The following is a 19,754-nucleotide window of genomic DNA, read 5'->3' as shown; positions in this document are numbered from 1 at the left end:
TCCATATTAGTCATGTTGTGAAAGAAGAGGGGGACCAAAAGGAGAAAAACACTAAAAAAATAAAGAAAGCAAAAATGATAATGTTCTTAGAGACCCAACCCTTTGAGCTGTCATAGGATCAGTCACGGTGGCAAATAACATGTGAAAAGATACTACTGTCCTCATTCTCTGGCCAAAACTTCACCTTAAGACAAGGAAACCCTGCAGTATTGAGTATGAATGGAACGTAAACCACGGCAGTGACCTTAACAGTGAGGACTAAGAGGTCCCTTCAATAGGTGACTGTGAAAACGCATCTTAACACACAACACACACAGATCAGTTATTCCATTTTATTTAACAACAGATAATAGAACCCATTTCAGAGTGCCAAGCTGAGTCTGGGCCACAAATACTCGTCCTTTGCCCAGGATCTGTCCCACTCAGCCCACCCCCCCAGCATGCCTGTGCCAGGCAAGGCTGGATGGCCCAGAGCTCTCCAAGCCTTTGCAAGAACACCAGCTCTGGCAACTGACTGGCCAACTGACGGATCAAGCTGTACTTCTCAAGCACTGAATATGTGCCAGGAACTGCGCTAGGCAATGGGGACAGAAATACAAAGAAAGCAATCCCTAGTCTCAGTGATCATACACTGGTAGCTGGCTGGCACAGTGGAAAGAAAACGGCCTGGAATCTGGAAGACTTGAGTTCAAATCTTGCCTCAGACACTAAATAGCCATGTGATCCTAGGCAAATCACTGAGCTTCTGCCTCAGTTTCCTAAGCTCTAAAGCAGGGATAACAATAGTTACTACCTCCCAGCGTTGTTTTCAGGATCGAATGAGATCATAGTTGCAAAGAGCTTAAGGCAGTGCCTGACCCAGAGGAAATGCTATGTAAATGTCAGCTGCTATTACTGTTATCGTTATTATTCAGGTTTCCAGCAGAGACCAGGTCTTATGGCCATCATCAAAGGACCAGGCCTGTCAACTTCAAACATCCCTCAGAGGCCATCTACCTGCTGGGCAATTTTTTTTGGCCAAGGAAACAAATGAAGATGGCTTAGTAGGGTGTAGCAGAGTCAAAATCTATGATGATCGAATAAGCACCCACAGCAATGAAAAATGAAATCTTCTGAATTTCTGAAATATTAACCATTTGCATTACTGGTAATGTCTTCTTTTTCATCAGGAAGTACTCATTATTTGGAGTATGACTGCAAATGGGACTGTGCTGGGTGCTATTTAAAGGGAAGGAAATTTAGGGAAAACCCAATTGTCACATCATTATAAAGAGGGTGACAAATGGCATTCTACATGGTAAAAATAAAAGATTCCTATTATTACACTGACTCAGCTATACCACAACAAGATTAATCTAGGGGATTCTTTTGTTGGGGGGAAAAAAAAGGAAGCCTGGATAAATTGTGAACAAAACAATGGATGTTTGCCCTAGAGAAAAGATAACTGAGAAAAGGCTGAAAAAAGCTGCCTTCCTGTGTTTCAAAGGTGCCTACATGGGAGAGGAATTAGACTGGTTCTGTGCAGCTCCAGAGGGAAGAACTGGGAAAAGTGGACAGAAGCTGTGCCAAGGCAGACTGAGGCTGGGAGTAAGAAGATCTGGCTCACCAGAAGTGTGTCAAGGTGGAATGGCAGCCTCTGAGTAGCGGTCAGATGCTCATTGTCAGAGATGCTACAAAGGAGATTCTTGTTAAGGTGTGAGTTGAATCAGAGGGCCTCAGAAGTCCCTTCCAACTTTGAGATTCCACAGTAATTTCTACCCCAGGAAGAGGCAACAGAGGAGGACTTTAATGAAGAAACAGGATACTTTTTAAGGGGAATAAGAGAAAGAATCCTACCAGCAAGAAACCCAGGCTAGGGGCTGAAGGTAGGAGTAAGAGGTCAGTCAGCAGGGACAGTGAGACAATGTAATTCGCCTTCAGGAGTGGCACCACACCCGGGATGGGAAAGGGAAGGTAGAAATTCCCGTCATGGTGTGGTGCTACAGCCCACCTGCCTACTCCATATGCCCCCAACCATGTCTGTACACTGGACCCAAGTTCCTCTTGCCTTATTCTAGTTCTCATTTTGACTATGGACCCAAAATATGCTTCCAGATTGTGTCAGCTGATTTTACTGTACTTTTTCCTTTCATCAAAAGGGTGCATTGTATTGGGCAGGGGACATGTTAGGAGGAGTAGTAAGAAAACAGGTTCGACTGTCTTTAGATTTAAGTTCTCTGACTCCGGGGAGTTCACTGCCCAGACCGACTCTGTTACAAGAGCAGAGGACACTGCAGTCCAGGTGGTTTCTACCTCCCTCAGTGCTGCTCACCTCTGGTCCCGGTCAGCCACATCACTGTTTAGGAGGGCAGTAGTGACTTGCTGAAGCATTTCTAGAACTTCATCACATCCAGTTAGGATTTGGGTAGCAAGAGCCAAAATACTGGCCTTAAGCTCCTAGGTACAAAATATCACAGTATTAGACTTAACATTCTGACAAATACACTGACAAGTGAAAACGAAAAAGAAAAACGTATGCTTCAAAATTAAATGATGAGGTGGACAGGGGCAGCCCAAAGCAGAAAACTCCGCTAGGACTTCAAGTGGCCATTGGATTTGGGATGCTACGCCCCAGAGTGAGCGCTGGCACAGTAACGCCACATTTCACAGAGTCCCTAGAGAGGAAAGGCACTGCCCCCATCCCATCCAGCACAAGTGAGCTGCTGGTGGCCAGCCAAGGAACTGCACGGGTGGAAGACGGCCTTGGTGGTATGAGGATAGCTAAGGAGAAAAACACAACAGTGAAAGGTGTATGTATAGGGAAAGGGCACAGAAGGTGAATAAAATGAGACAAATACACAACAGTTCTGTAACAATACAATTTAGCTTTTACTTAATGCCTTACACTCAATACACTTGAAAACAGACAAAAGACTCAGCTCAAGTAGCAGACAGTTACGGGCTAATAAAAAGTCAAAAAAAGCTATGCTTGAGATTATGGGAGAACTATGAGTAGATTCTGGGGAAAGGGATACAATTTCAAAGCCAATGGAAAAATTTAGTTCTTTTCTATTTTCTGTAGAAAAACATAGCTAAGCCTGCCCTCCACATAGTGATCTCTACTTTTCTTTAGAAATGTCACACTACAAGCCCTAAGTTGAGATGGTACACGATGGCCTTATGATTATTTTTTCAATGCATAAATAACAAAACGTTTAAACTTTGACTCTTTTTAGACACTCAGAGATAAGGCTACTTTTATATTAGGAATTTTCTGGGGCTCCTTTTCTTTTCTTTTTTACCTTTTTTTTTTTTGCTTTTTGGAGGGGGGAAGGTAGGGCAAATTGGGGTGAAGTGACTTGCCCAAGATCACATGGCTAGTTTTTTTGGTGTGTGTGTGTTAAGTGTCTGAGGCCAGATTTGAACTCAGGTCCTCCTGACTCCAGGGCCGGTGCTCTATTCACTGTACCACCTAGCTGCTCCAGGGGCTCCTTTTCATTGGATTAATTTTAAAACTTCATTTTTTTTTTTTAAAAAGAAAAAGTAATGTTGATGACTGTATCACAGCTTTAGGTAACAATCACTGCATTTGGATTTCTTGTTTGGGGTATTTTGATCAAAATTGGCTTCAAAAGCACTGAATTCAGTTTGTTACATCTAGCCTCTTGGCCCCCAAATGTCACAATGACTTGAACATAGGCTACCCCTGAATGCTGGCTTCATCCCTAAAATGAGATTTCTTTGAAAGGAAAAAGACATACAGTGAAAAATAAAACAGATTCTAGGCTGCAATCTGTAATATGGCTGCTTTCAATTTTTACATAAATTCTATATGGAGGGGAAAATCCCCCCATATCCAAATTAAAATTGCATCAAGACAAAGTAGTGTTAGATGTACGATTTACATGGAATTTATGTCAGAATGCATTCAGCAGAAATAAAGGAAAGGAGGGGTGGCTAGGTGGCTTAGCAAGTAAGAATACCGGCTCCAGTGTTGGGATGACCTGGATCAAATCTGGGCTCAGATACTCAGCACCACACCCAGAAATAATAACTGGCCGTGTAACCTTGAGCAAGTTACTTAACCCCGATTGCTTTAAAAAAAATAAAAAAAAAAAAAGAAATAAAGGAAAGGGATGCTGCAAGGACTTTTACCTTTAATTTTCCAGGGGGCTGTTTATGGGTGGGGTATTTTGGAGGGAGGAAGGAATTTTTATAATTTTTAGGATTGAACAGATTAGTTACCTAGCTAAGTCTTCCCCAAATGATAAAACTCGACATAAGAATGCCAACAAAAAGTCCAAACTTCTGTTGAAATGATAAAATTACTGCAATAACAATCTTTATTCTAGTTGCTATTGTAGGACAAATTACTGAATTTGTTTAGTTGTCAATTTCCATAAAATAATTACAGAAAAGTTGAGATGAATTATGAGTTCAGAGAAAAAAAACCAAATGATTTAACAGAGAGATTATGAAAGGGAAGCTAAGCATCCTTTGCAACAAAGGCACCTGCATTACAAGAGGACAGGACACAAACAAACATCTCCAAATGTTTCATGTATACAGTGTCTCACTCACGGCCTGACTAAGGCACATGACTTTGAGGGGGCCATGGGGCATCACCTATAAAGTCCAGGATTTTTCTGTTTCTTTTTATACTCCTGGAAAGAAAGGTGGAGGCAGGAATCATCAAAGGGACCAACTGAGATGCCACATGACAAAAGGGTCACAAATATGCTAGCAATACAACAAGAGCATGAAAACCTCTGTGATGTGATAGTATCCTTTTGTGAAAAATGTACCAATGTGGCAAGATTGGTCACCGAGTCACACAGAGATGCAGCCAGTAAGCAGTGCCCTACACACTGGAGAAAGTCTCATTAGAATAAAGCTTGGTGTTTACCTGTACCTTCAATGTCTCTCCCTGCAAGGAACTGTCACTGTCATCGTTTTCATCGGGCTTAATCAAAACCGTGTTACTGAGAAGGTGGTTCTGTACTGCCATCAGATAGCGCAGGCAGGAGGAAGCGGCCTTTAATACAAATAAGGGCAACTGGAATGAGCTAAACGCTACTGAAAACACAGAAGATGCAAAATCCTTTAGAAAAGTTCAGACAAGCAAAGGAGAGAAGGGCAACATACAAGAGAAATCCCAAATCACTTGTTCAAATGAACTGTTTCAAAGAGTCAATGTGCTGACATCACTGAGATGCCAAACCTCCTTCACCCACTGCTGACTTCTCTCACCCTGCCCCTGCCCCAACCACTCAGGACAATGACCTGCTCAGGCCTGGTGTGGAAACGCTCTCTATGGCTCCAGACGGTGCCTGGCACAGAGGGGCTGAGTAAACTGCCCACATCTCCCAGCCAGACCGTACAGAGTTGGCCTTCCACACGTGTTCTTCCACAGCTCCCCAATCGCTAAATCATGCTGTTGCAGGTCACGTATCCCCTTTCCCTCCTGTCCTGCTGGTCCTTCTCCCCATCACCAAGGCCTTGTTCCCAATTAAAAAAAGTGATCTCTGGTGCCTGTTTCCTTTGGCTGAGCATACTGGGTTCATGTGTATGGCGGCACCACATTAAAAACTTGCCTCTTAGAGCAGGAAAAGCTCATTAGTGAGCAAAGAGGAACAATACCCACTCGATCCAACTGTTTGCTACTGCACTGGGAATTCAGGTAAGAGACAGAGAGTTCGGAGAAAATTAGTACTCCATGGCCTAACCAAAAAGTACTCATCCCACTGACGGTGAAGGCCTGCTTCTAACTTCTCTCTCACATGCACAATGTGCCTAAACTTGGTAGAATTGCAAGAAGGCAGCTCAGGAGAACCCTGCTTTCATGAAATGCAATTTACTTACAGGCACCGTTGAAAGAAGTCTTTGAAAATCATCTTTAGAGACTGTTTGGCACTTGGTGATTAAGATACAGGATTCTCGAACAACAATCTTCAGAATGTAGTGCAAAAGTTCATCATTTAGTCTTTAAAATGTAGGAAAAATGTAACAGTAAAATGTCGATGGCTTATCAGTTAAAGGACACATTTCACACAATTGGTAAGCCCTGAGAAATCACATTGCAGATTAAAAAAAGGCTCATTTAATTGACCTTAAAACCAAATAAATGCTCATTTGCCAAACCAACATTCATGGCAAAGACACCAAGAAGAAGGAAATGTGTGGCACCAAATTGAGATGATTTCCATTGACCTAGGACAGGGTATTGTCCACAACTGTGTAAGTCAGAGACTAGCCACCTACAGCCCACAAGCCAAATCCATCACCCCCCCTGGTTTGTATGGCCTGTGAGCTAACAACGGTTTTTATATCGAGAGCCATACAAACACAGGTGTGGGCCACATTTGGTCTGCTGGCCATACTTTGTTGACCCCTGCTGTAAATGACAGAAAAACCTAGAGTCTAGCAATAAAGGTAAGGCCAAAGGGCCAGGGATGCATCAGTGCCTTCTTAACAGACAATGTTTCTTATCATTTCAGGCTCATTTTTTAATTCTGGGCCTGACCTCGTCTTCTGATAAAATGGGAGTTACATGTACTGACCAGTAGTGGGACTTATTGATGACCTTTTCCCATTCATTATCCAAGTTCCAACCATACTAATTATATTTGATGAGAAAGGAGACTAACACTCTTTTTATACTTCGGTGGTAAAAAATACAGATCCTTAAATTAAACTGGAATCTAGGCCAAGGCCCTCATTTTACAGTTGGAAAGAATGGAAGAGCCTCAATAAAGGACAGTGACTTACCCAGGTAACCTACTCCTATTCTGGCATAGGCAGGCCTAGAATTCTCCTGCCTTGGAGCCTGGGGCTCTTTCTAGGCTGCACCAACCCACATGGCAAGGGCACTGATTTAACTAACTTTAAACTTTTGTTAAAGAATCTGAATATCGAAAAGCATTAAAAAGGCCCAAATGTTTGTCCCCTCCCCCAATTCACTCAGTGCTAGAGTCAATGCTATACTATATTCCCAAGGGCGGAGCAAGCCCATTCTGAGGCTAGCCCATGATGACTAACAAACGATGTCATTGCATCACCTGTAATGATCATCTTCGTCACTACCAAAGCGATTGTTTTGAAGTTGTTCAGCCAGATTGGTCAGGATTACATCCCGCAGCTGGGAGAGTCCAGTGTTTCTCTCTCCTGTGACAGCACAAAGGTTCATGACACACTCTAGCAATGGCACCAGAGAACCTGACGCACTAGGAAATAACTCAGGGGCAACAGTTTCGATGTCCTAAGTGCAATGGCCTGAGCACTAGCTGGTACTGTCTCTCATGCTGCCTTCCAGGTTATTGTCTCCCTGACTACAAAGACCCCACGAGGCACATGACTTCTGTCTGACCAAATCTTCCTATGACTTAGGTATCAAGTTCAAGTTCAGCACGGCAGCTCTGTGGCTCTGAATGGCAACATGGAAAAGCCAGTTTAGAATCCTGAGAGCACACGCTTACATGGCACATTAAGGTCTGCAAAGAATTTTACCTAATGACAAATATGACCTTCATAAAGGAAGGTGACACAGGAAACTGAGGCTCAGAAAGGTTAAGTAACTTGTCCAGGGCCCTAAGTGTAGAAGGCAGGATTTCATCAAGGGCCTTTGAGATTCTAAACAACAAGTTAACCTTTAACATTCAGTTTTCTTCAGGTTCATAGAGAACTAGGGAGGCAGAGAGAGGAATCTTTAATGACTATCCAGCTGTAACCCTCCCCCACAACCCAATTCAATGCCACAAATGTTTCTGAAGCCCCCTGTGGATGGCACTCCTCTTAACAATGAGGATACAGATAAAGGTTCCTGCCTTCAAGGATCTCCTATGCAATGTCAATTCTTAAAGTGTCACATGAAGAACATTCTCACCTTCTGTTAAGACCAGTTTAAGTAAGTTATTCATTTCAACTTCTCCTGGATACAAAATAGTTAATCCAGAGCTAAAACGAGAGAAAACAAAAATTAGTTTTTGAACATGTTCTAGGCAAATACAAACCAACTCCTTCCTATATGAAGAGTTCTAAATATGCATTTTCACTTTTAAAAAACATTCATTTCTTATCCTGCCTGAAATTCTACAAAAGGAATTAAGCTAAATACACGAGTCTGTATTTACTACACTTGATCCCATTCTTTGTCCTATGTGTGAATTCTCCAAACATTTAGCTTGTGCAGACATATACAACTGGCTTAACTGAATGGATAGGAATGACCCAGGAAGCCAATTTTATTATGCATTTAGATGCTGAAGTATACTGACTAAATATATGATTGTAGGATTTAGAAAAGGAAGGCTTTGAAATTATCCACTTTATCATATTAAGAGGCAGTGTAGTGTGGGACATAATCAAGAGTCAGAAGACTTGAATTTAAATCTCTATTCTGATCTCTATTAACTGTGTGATTGTATTGGCTTAACCTCTCTGACCCTCTGGTTAGCTCATCTGCAAAATAGAACAATAATACTTATGCTTTCTACCTTATAGGGCTGTTGAGGGGAAATACTTTGTAAACCTAAAAGCCCCATTTTTAAAAACATGACACTTACTATTATCACCTAGCAAAACACCTCATTTTATAACCTTAGAACAGGTCATAAATGTCAGTGTCCGTGCTCTGACTCAAACACACAGCTCTCATGGCTGAATAGCTCCACTCTCTCAGCATAAAGATTCAGTCTTAAAAAGTAATATCAGAATAACTCTGAGAGCAAAGCAGATTATGAGCAACCCCGGATGGCAACGTTTCTGTTCCCCTAGATCCCTCAAGGAGAGAGAAGACAAAAGCACCATTGTGGAAACCAGCTCCTTTATTAGAGGAAGAAGGTCTCCAAAGAACCAACCTTCTTGAACTCCTTCCTTACTCTATCATGGGAGTGACCATGTAGATTGAAAATGATGACAAGGCAAATAACAGTAGACCCTATTTTATGTTAAATTTCTTTTATCTAAGTATATCTATCTGTAAGCATAGTTATTAACTTAAAAAGGCCTGGAAGTGCCCACTGTAGAGACAGAAGGCGCGCGCGCGCACATACACACACACACACACACACACTATATGTATAGCAATATATCAACAACTTAGCATAGGGGTTCTCTCACTGGTGCAAACTGCAACCTGCATAAAACTCAGAGTATCAGAGAACTACCTGAGGCTTAGAGAAGTTATCTAACTTACCCATGATTGGTCCCACATTAGGCAAAAAGGACTAGAGCCCAGGCCCTCCTGACTCTGGGGCCAGCACCCTCCTTATTAGGCCCCACCAGGCCTCCCTCTCTCCACTCTCTGCTGGGACCTGTTGTGTCTGTACACGTCTTACATAAATGAAAGAACTAATTCTAGTGTGGAAACCTTGCCATTTTAGCTGATTTCAAAGTGAGTGAACCACTGTAATAATGCAAAGAAGGCATGTCTGCCCCTATCTAGGCAATACTGGGCTGTGAGTCTGTCATCAAAACAAAAGTGGCGCTTAAGTGTCCAGACCACTATATAGCCAGGGGACTAAAACCAATAACTACAGGACCTAACTCTAGGGGGAAGGGAAGAAGTGGAAATCTAGCGTTGTAGTGCCCAGGCAGAAGAACACGTATATCTTTTCTTTTTTTTTTTAATGATCACAAGAACTGATGACTTGGGGGAAAAAAAAAAAACTAGATCCTGTAGGACTCATTGTCCTGCTTTGATGTTCTATGCCAAGAAGGAACAGAGGGAGCAGCTCTGTCTAGTCCTGGACCACTTCCCATTTGTGAGGAGGCTCCCTGTAATTTGGTAATATTTGGAGATGCTGTGTATTACCTTTCCTTCCCATCCCCACCTCCATTCCTTAAAACAGAATTAAGGCATTCCTGCTTAGGTATGGCTTATATCAGATGGCATCGGAGGTCCTTCCAACTCCCAAGATTCTGTGAGACTCCTTTTTCCTCTTCCCTGCCTTCCTACCAAAGAGCAAATGACCTCTAGTTCGTTTACAGGATATCTCGTCATTTGGTCAGCTATACAGTGCCAGGATAAAATTTCATAAAGGCTTTGCAGAATCTTTCTAGAGAGTAATTTGACAATACATGAGAGTCATAAGGCTGATCATACCTTTGTGGAAAACTGGTAGAAATTTACCCTGGGTCTATTATTGGGAACACACTCAAAAGAAATTAACTAACAATTAAATCTCCTATTTCTGTAACATTTTAAGGTTTACCAAGTGTTTTCTTCACAACATTGTGGCGGGAGTTTTATGGATTCATACACCATCTGAACTAGGAAGGACCTTAAGGATTACAGTTCAATCCATTTGCTTTTATATGTGAGTAAACTAATGATAAAAATCTGGAAAAAATTAAAACATTCCATTGCTGGGGAATAGCTAAGCAAATTGTGGCCCCTCAATGCAATGGAGTACTATAGTGTCATAAAGGACAAATAAGAGAAATATGAAAAAATATGCAAGACCTATAAAGTGGACTCAGAAAAATATGAACAAGAACTAGAATCATGTAAAATATGCATATTTTTATGTGAACATAATATCACTGGAGATCAGAAAGGGGTACTGAGTGGGTTATAGGTAAAGTGTTACCAATACCTGTAAGGTCAAGTATGATTCTGATTGTACAACTGATTAATTACAAAACAAACTGGGAAGAATGCCTTAGGGATCAAAGAGGCACATGCAAGTGAAGCTCTGTCCTCTGTCCCACTCCACTTCAGACACTTTAGCAAATCAGGAAGGCACCCATGCTGGAACAACTAAAATCTTTCTCCAGGTCCCCCAGAAGCAGGCTTCAAGTTCCCCATTACGAACAATCCAATGTAGATGACCTTTCAAATTAAGTCGTGTCTTATATAGACAATAAAAGCCCCGAAGTGTCTTTCAACAACTCTGGATTGGGGGAAGAGATATATCTATTAGACTGACTGACAAGGGCAATTCTAATCCACTGTGGGAGAATCATGTGTGATGAGCACTAAGAAAATCCACTGCAGTTTACCTGATGGCAAGACAGACTTCCTTCTGTATTTCAGGGCAAATCTGGTCTTTCGGGGCCATCAACAATTGCCAAAGCAGAAGTCCTGACCTTCGAATGATGTCTCGGTTTCTTTCGGTTTGTGGGCTGAAGAAAAATTTAAACACCACCTACAGAAATATGAGAATTTAATCTAAAAACCCTCTTTCCACTGAAGCTATGGTGAGAATGAAATGATCTTATTTTTAAAAATGCACGGAACGTGGACTTGTGAGTGCATCTGCAGGGGACTTTAAATCACAATTTTTTTCTCCTGTACAACTATGCAATTTCAACAAATATTTGCAATATCAGACACACTGTAGCACTCATTTAGCTGTAATGCTTTGAATAGGACAAGAATTCTAATGGATGGTAGAATATAGCACAGAACCAGAAGGCTTTATTTTATTTTTTCTTTATGATAAAACACAAGAACCTTTCAGTAATCAATGGTTTCAGTCTCTAAAATTTAAAATCTACCTTATGAAATTGGCAAAAATCAATGGAGGTTTAAATTGGTTGGGAATTTCCAGAGTCCCTTTCCCAGTATTTATTTGAAACCTGTGTATTCACCTGAAAGACAACAAGAATGCAGCGTATAATACAGGTATCTCCATGGACCATGGCTTTCTCCATAATGTCACAAATACTGCTGAGATGATGTGCTTCGATTGGATGCTGCTTGCCCAGAAAGTTTGTAATTGGCAGACTGGTATTGGTTGCAAGAAGATTGAGTTGATGGATGCACATGGCACCAACATGGTGCAGTAACTGGTTTATAACCTCATTTGTGGTTATAGCCTCGCCTAGAAAGTTAAGAACAGAGTAGAATAGATATCCAAAACACAAAGGCACGAGATACAACTGACCTACACGTACAAACAAACAGCCACTGTAGCCTCCACTCCTTTCACTGTCTCCCTCACATGCTGCTACTGGTATAGACTGATCTTAACATTTTTTTGGAGCTAATAAAGAGTTCCTCCCTTTGAAATCTGAGGAATGGAAAAAGCAGAGGTTTGAAAAGTAGGAAAGGCTCAAGAAAGGTGCTTGAACTGAGGGATGGGGGGCAGGGAATGGGATGAAGAGGCAGACTCACAAGTAGTAACAGCTTGCCTCTATTGATGGCTCCACTGTCTAAAAAGACCTTCCCCCCACATTTTATGGATTTTTTATTCTTTCTTGATTTTCCATCAATTTAAGATTTTCTTGAGTTCATTCCACTCTCATTCAATCAATAAACACTGATTAAGTGATGAGGGTAAACAGAGCACTGTGCTAGGCACTGGGGGAAGACACAAAATTTAGATAAATGGTTTCTGCCTTCAAAGCTTATAGGAGAGGGAACAAAAACAAATAATCCTATTTCATGATAACTGTAGTAAAGAGGGGCAGGATAAATCCACTTTTAAAGGGTGGGTAGGAATTAGAAGACATTCCAGGCACAGGAAATACCATGAATAATGGTAGGGAAGCCAGAAGGCACAAGGAATGTTCAGGGAACAGAGAGTAGTGTCCAGTTTGACTGGAGCATAGGATGAAAGGAAGGAGGAATATGAATAAGACCCACATTAGCAACTCAAGCAGTCTTTGTTTATCCCCTTCCTTCCCTGCTCCAGTTACTGCCTTTTATCACTCCCTCCTCAATTACTGCCCACCTTTCCCAACCAACTTGTATTTAACTATCTTGCACCGATGTGCATTTATTCTGTGTATACTCTTATAGGTCCACATTGTCTTTTCCAATAGAATGCAAACCCCACGAGGGCAGGAACTGTTTCATTTTTTTTTTTAATCTCTGTGCTAACCTACAGTCCTGGCACACAAAAGACATTTAATTAATGTTTATCGACCATCTAATTGGTCGAATTAGCTCAGCCAGATTGTTCACCTCGCACCTGTTCATTGACATTCCTGTGATTTCTAACATTGCAACGGCACAATCTCAGCTAATACAGTATCACTTTTGCTCACCTTTTGGCTCAGTAATGATGTGGCTGACTCCAAGTCTTTGACAGACATAATGGAAAGCTTGATTCCCAGGATTGCACCACTGATCAATATAGTCATTAGAACATGTCCATATCATATTATTCACCGTGTCATAACATGCACCTGCAGAAGAAAATTTATTTAAATCACTTTGATATCTTCATACATAGCTCTTCAGTTTTTGCCCTATTAATTCAAGTTCATCGCTTCCTAAGAACCAAGACTTCACCAGTGTTGGGTGCTCCTACCATCAACAGAGATGGTGGCACCCCCACATGTTAGAAGTCTTTTTGAGTTGCTGTAGCCAAGTTTCTGGTGAAGAGCTTCTCCACACATCAGTGGTCTTGTTCTTATTCAAGAGAGGAGCTACTGCACCCCATGTCTTCTGAGGCTGGTTTCCATGAAAAATTCTGGGCTATACGGATACAGAGCCTTTAAGAACCTACGGTCACCTCCATACCACAACGAGGGACAGAGAGGAGGGTATTCCAGGAGGTTCCTCTTATTAAACATTTCAAAAATGAAAAGAATAAAAAGGAGAAGTTTGATGCTGCTAATCCCTATCTTTCATGGGCACAAAGGTGAATATTAAGCAACTGGGTATGGCATCATTCCTGTCTTTCAACCTGAGTTTTTATGAAAAGTTCTCATTACATGCTTTTCAAGGTATACAGGTAATTAAGATCAAAAGCTCATTCAAGCTATGACATAATAACCCAGTTTTAAATTACAGAAGAAAAATCACAAGTTCCTGGTCCTTCAGATTTCACTTGTATTGGATTCTTTGACAATTTCTTTCTAAGAAATGGCAGAAATTCACCTCAACAATAGTTTTCCTTCTTAAAATAACTAGAAAGAGTTTTTAAAGGGGACATAAAAGAACAGTTTCTGTCTAATGCATATTACACTGAGTCCAACTATGACACAAGCAGAATTCAATGACTTACATAGGGAAAGTATGACTGAATCTGCCCTTAAGTTTAATTAATGAAAGACAGTGAGACCTGTGAATCAGAAGGCTAAGGCTCTCCCTCTAGTTCTACAGTTTAATCTCACTGTGAATCTGGAATAAATGCCTAAAAATGAAGACAGTATTAACTGCCTCATCCCTGTTGCTGAGAGTTCCTTTTAAAAGACATACAAGAAAATTGAGAAGTCAAAATCCCATTTATGTAATGAATTGATTCAACAGAAACTGGCATTAACTTAGAAGAGAAGTTTATGAATCTAATGAGTCTCTCCTAGGAATTCCATGCATTACTTTCTTACCCAGTCCTGGGACAAGAGCACCACGTCCAAGTGAGCTCCCAGCGGCATCAATGAGGTCTGCACGGCTTGTGAATTGACCGTCCGAAATGTTATACACCAAGCTAGAAGCCAGAACTTCAGAAACAAGGAAAAAACCCTACTTTAATGTGACTTTTGAAGGCTGGTGGTTCAATTAGCAAATTTTAAACTTCAAATTTTCAACTGTACAGTAAAGACGTGTACATTTTCACTGTGGGAAAAAAATCATCTTCATTTGTTATGGACTATATTTCAAGAATATTTCTAAAAGTATTCTGCACTTAGATTGCCATGTATCAATATGATTAAGTCCTAAAAAGAGTGATGGGACATTTGCTACAGGCATATCTAACTGGCTGAAAAACTGAGGAGTCATTTCTACTGCTTCCCTTTCCTTAGTTACAAACCTCCATCACCATTGCTTGAATTGGCATTGCTCTATTTCCACTGTTACTACCCTAGTGCAGGCCCTAATGTTCTCACATAGACACTGCTGTCATGGCTGGAGCAGCTAAGAAAGATAGGAACAAAAAGATACCCCCCCTTCCTCCTCTGACAAATGGAAGAGACCCACTTACTTTTTAAAGATGACAGACCACTTGTTCCCCCAAAGAGTGAACGTGTTGCGGAGCTGCCTGAGCTCCCTGGTGGGGGAACCAGCATCACCAAGTATGTGCCACATGTGTATATGGGTGTCTTCCTTAACATTTTCAGAGGCAGTCCACAACTGGTATTTGCTGCTGAAAAAAATTAAAATGCTTTAGAAGAAACTGAAATGTAATTAACAAAACAGATGATTAAAATTGAATACAGTGCCCCATCTCAGAAATAAAGAACTGATCATCTCAGGAAAAATATAGGATAAAGAAACAAAAAACTGAGGAATTAAAAAAGTAGCCAGAAATAAAACCTAACAGAATAAAAAGAAAATAAATACTACATTTTATCAAAGATATTTTAGGTAAAATACTAAGAGACCGATGCATTGCAAAGTACCTGTGGAATGTCTCCATCTGGAAACCATAAGGGCATCTCAGATGCCACTCATCTAGAATGACATACACCCCCACCCCCCACTCCCCTGACCCAGTACCCTCTCAATCACTCCTCTACTTGGGAGGCCACCACCATTCTTGTATTCACCTAGTCCTGCATCATCTCAGACTCTTCTTCACTCCCCTCTTCTCCCACATCCCATCCGTGACTGAGTCACTCGCTTCTGTCCTCTTCTCTCCATTGTCAGAGCCCCCAGCCTAGCTCAGGCCTATACCACGGCCGTAGCCTCCTCCTTGGTCTACTCACATCCACTCTTTTCCATCTCTAACCCATCCCCCAACATAGTTGGCAGAGCTGACCATGTTACCCTCCTGCTTTAAGAGAAGCTTCTTGTCACTAAGATGAAATACACACTCCCTGGCATTTAAAGCCCTTCAGGCTCTGCCGGGGTCTTCCTCCAGGTGTAGAGGCCTCCCTTCCTCCCCCAATCTCTTGCAGCCTCTGGCTCCCCTCCGGGCTCCGTTCCATGGCCACCTGCAGCATGGGGTCCTCTGGAGCACTCCATGTGTTAGTCCTCTCCCCAACACTGAAATCACTTTGTCTTTAGATGTCTAGGTACACAGTGTTTCTCTCCAGTAGAATTCAAGATGCTTGAAGGCAGGCACAGGAGCTTTTTTTTCTATCTCTGTACCCTCAGGACCTAGTATGTGATTTCTCCTTTTTTTTTTGGTCTAGACCTATAATTTCGTTGGCATAGAAATTCCCTTAAATGAACTTCCTCTACCAATATGGTTCAACAAGTGCTCTGTAAACTACAGTCTTATTGACGTGAAAAGTGATTGAGAGGGTCGTACCCAGGGTCACATTGCCAGCAGGTATTAGAAAAGTGAACCCAAGTCTTCCATCCATTATGTTATGCTGCCACGTGGCCTGATACATGGTAAAGCTGATGGGTGAAATATATGGAAGGTACCATGACTTTGTGTATAGGTACACCCCCCAGCTAGGTAGAGCCCAAGACTGCCACAACTTCATGGAGTATCTTTAGGAAGTACAATGAACAAATCTGAATATGTGGCTCCCTGAACTTAACTGGGTTGGCCATTGGGCACAGCTCACATTTGATGGCAGTCGCTGATAACTTTGGGTCGCTCTATTCTGTGATGACACTGGGACAAGCTTGAGTAGACTTCATACATGTTCAACTATTAGATATACATTTTGTTGTAGTGGTAATGGACATTTGTACAGAGCCTTAAGGTTTCAGAAGCACTTGATCTACATGATGTCACTGGCTTTGTCAGGCCATGATCATGAAAGCAGTAAGCATCTGAGGCAGGATTTGAACTCCTGGCCCAGTATCCTAAGCACTATGTGATTCAGTGTACACCATGTAATCCAGTGAGTTCTGAACAGGAAATGGAACAGAAAGATCTTTATCATAGTGCTAAATAATGGAATATTTCCTCATCTTTATCTCAGAATAAATCTGTACCTGCAAGATTTATGAAATTCCATTAGATAACTTCTTTTGGGTCATTGACATAAGCTATTATTAAGAAGAAGATGAGCTTTCTAATTTGAAGACCATCAAATTAACTTTAATCTCCCTGCATACATTGGCAAGACCACGATCTGAAGAGTACTGGAGCTCATTTAGGATCTGCTATACTTACTTGGGTGAGAAATAATGAGAAACTTCTTCACAGCATTACAGCTCAGAACCTGTCAGGGCTTAAATCATAACTTCTTATTAATAGTCTAGCACTGACATTTTTTTAGTGCTTTGCCTGAAATTGGAAAAGTGAAAAAAGCCTAACTTCTTCCATCCAATGCAGCATCCCCACGGCAAATGCCACTTCCTCTTCTTGTTTTTTTCTTCCTGTGCCACAACAAATGAATTCTGCAAGTCATAAATCCAGATGATGGGCTCTTAATTTGTGGTTAAGAAACGTTAATTAAAAGAGTGCATTAGGAACACTGGGAAATTAGTTACTGAGTGGCACAATGACACCACCCTCCATGATGTTTTTAATATGTATATTCCAATTAACATGGTGTCAACTTCCTTCTCTAATAAACAGAGCTTAAGATGAGACCCTTTAGAAAAGGACCCACACGTACAAAAATATTTACAGCAGCTCTTTTCTGGTGGCAAAGAATTGGAAACTGAGCAGATGCCCATCAACTGGGGAATGGCTTAACAAATGGTGGTATGTGATTGGGATGGAATATTACTGTGCTATGAGAAACGATGAGCAGGATGCTCTCAGAAAAACCTGGAAGGACTTTGAGAAGCTGACGCAAAGTGACATGTACCGTGTGCAGTAAAGTAACAGCAACACTGTAGGCTGATCAGCTGCAAATGACTTGGCTGTTCTCCACAATACAATGATCCAAGACAAGTCTGAAGGACTTAGGACAAAAATGCCACCCATCCCCAGAGAGAGAACTGATGGTGTCTGCATACAGACGGAAGCACACTTTTCTACTCCATTTTTCTTGAGGTTTTTTGGTCTGTTCTGTTTCATAACATGACTAACATGAGAATGTGTGTTGCATGGCTATACATGTATATATAACCTATATCGGACTGCCTGCCTTCTCAGTGTGGGGTGGGGAGGGAGGGAGAGAATTTGGAAGTCAAAATTTTAAAAACTGTTAAAAATTGTTTTCACAAGTAATTGGGAAAAAATAAAATACTCAATAAAAAAGGAGGAAAAGAAGATGAGACCTTTTGGAACCTATTTGAAAACCCCCCTTTCAATCCTTCCCCTGATGCTCTGGTTCTCAGCTCAGCTCTCTCCTGGCTCTGGCCTGGGCTGTGACCTCAGATGAGGTGCGTGACCCTCAGATACGTGCTCCCCATCTGTAAAGTGGGGGAGAAGGAGACCTAAACAAGTGACACAGGCTTGTTGGGGGAAAGCATTCTTTCAACTATAGATAGTTGAGGACTTCTGGCACAGTAGCTGCAAGGCTGAGCTTGGCAAGAAAAACCTAGGTCCAAATCCTGACACTGACAGATCCTGTCTGTGTGACTGGAGGCAAGTCATTTAACCTTTCAGTCATCCAGATCACCCTCAAAAATGAAAAAGCTACAGGTCAATTGATAATCTGTCTCAGTGGAGGAAGTTTCCATACAAGGAGGTTCCCACATCAATTAAATCATAGGTAAAGGAAAGAAATATCTACAAGCTAAATTGTCCCTTCTAATTCAAATTCACATAACAAGCCAAATATAATAGATATTTCTTCCCTTCTTCCACATGATAATGGAGAGCAGTGAAACTTGAAACATTTAAAATTAATGAGAGGTAATCAAGTATTTCATTTGACAGACTCACTACTAATTAACAATGGAGCCTTCTTTTTCATTCTTCCAAGCAGAAATGTAGAGGCACAAATGCGTAATTTTCACTTATACCATGCTTTCTGTACATAACTATTTTTCTGGATCTTGCATTTTATCATAATTTATTAATTGTTGTTGTTTGTCCTTTGTTCTCAAAGAGGACCATGACATCAGGGAAGTGATGCCATTACCTGACTGGCTATCAAAGGAGGTGGACCAGGAAGGCTAGAAGATCAAGCAATGGCACTACTTGGTGTGGGGCACTGGTATCTACAAAATATTCCAAGACACAGGCAAGGCTTCAAGTCTGTCTGATAAGATTGTCTGTGGCACATTTAGAAAAGGTCAGAGTTAAACATCATACTGGAGAAGACAGCACAAATAGGCTGCAATCTGCAGCAGAGAAAATAACTACTCTCAGAAGTTCATAGAAACATGCAACTCCTGTGATCCAGGTACAAGCTCTAAGGCCTAGCTCTCGCATGCCTGATCACCAAAGCATCAAGTCCACAGGGATATTCTGTAAATAGTACTATGAAAGTGATACTGGAACAGACACAGCTGAACCCTCCATAAAAGTCCTGCGCCATCTCCTCACTGGGCTGTGAAAGTGACCCTTGACTCCCAAGAGCTAGGCTAGGGAAGTCAAAGACCTGACAGATTCTTTCAAGCTAAGAAGGCTTTGCTTCAAATCCCAAGGACAACATGGGTCTGTTGCCCTAGGATGGGGAGGCTCAGTATCAGAAGGATAGTCAATCCTTTGAACATGAGAATTAGAAAAATTAAAATTAGCACTTAGTCCTGAGTTTCTGCAGTCAGCATAGCAGAAAGGAAGGCAGAGGTGCTAAGAATCCATTTTCGGATTGTCAATAAACATTAAATTAACTGGTGGTACTTCAAATGGCAGATTTTTATCTAATGACCACGGAATTGACATGTTACTAGAGGAAATGAATTATTTCCAAAAGGATAGTCTCACCATAAATGAAACCATTAGACAAATAAGTTGCAAGCTGCTGAGAAGTTAAATGGAATGATGGCTAATAGGTTCTTCCTAAATATGCAGCAGAGTTGGTTTAATTGTGTGCCCAAAGGCAACATTATTACAACAGCTACTTGGTCTTCTTAC

The 19,754-nt window shown here is 41.3% G+C and overlaps 1 protein-coding gene across 1 annotated transcript in view; it reads right to left on the bottom strand.

Moving 5' to 3' along the window:
- HECTD4 (HECT domain E3 ubiquitin protein ligase 4) overlaps positions 1-19,754 on the bottom strand; it is a 159,495-nt gene that overhangs the window by 79,741 nt on the left and 60,000 nt on the right. Inside the window, exons 9-18 of the mRNA XM_069081884.1 lie at positions 14,856-15,017; positions 14,260-14,373; positions 12,973-13,113; positions 11,572-11,804; positions 10,981-11,126; positions 7,862-7,932; positions 7,038-7,143; positions 5,842-5,962; positions 4,886-5,014; positions 2,312-2,436 (exon numbers count right to left, since the gene is read on the bottom strand). Coding sequence (XP_068937985.1) covers positions 2,312-2,436; positions 4,886-5,014; positions 5,842-5,962; positions 7,038-7,143; positions 7,862-7,932; positions 10,981-11,126; positions 11,572-11,804; positions 12,973-13,113; positions 14,260-14,373; positions 14,856-15,017 — 1,348 coding nt within the window. The remainder of the gene's footprint in view (positions 1-2,311; positions 2,437-4,885; positions 5,015-5,841; positions 5,963-7,037; positions 7,144-7,861; positions 7,933-10,980; positions 11,127-11,571; positions 11,805-12,972; positions 13,114-14,259; positions 14,374-14,855; positions 15,018-19,754) is intronic.

The sequence above is a fragment of the Petaurus breviceps genome, unplaced genomic scaffold (assembly GCF_028583685.1).
Source record: "Petaurus breviceps papuanus isolate PSGF00001 unplaced genomic scaffold, PetGlider_PUasm1.0 99, whole genome shotgun sequence".
Classification (NCBI taxonomy): domain Eukaryota; kingdom Metazoa; phylum Chordata; class Mammalia; order Diprotodontia; family Petauridae; genus Petaurus; species Petaurus breviceps.
Note: the sequence above shows the minus strand (reverse complement) of the source record. Positions and strands in the feature narration are given on the sequence as shown.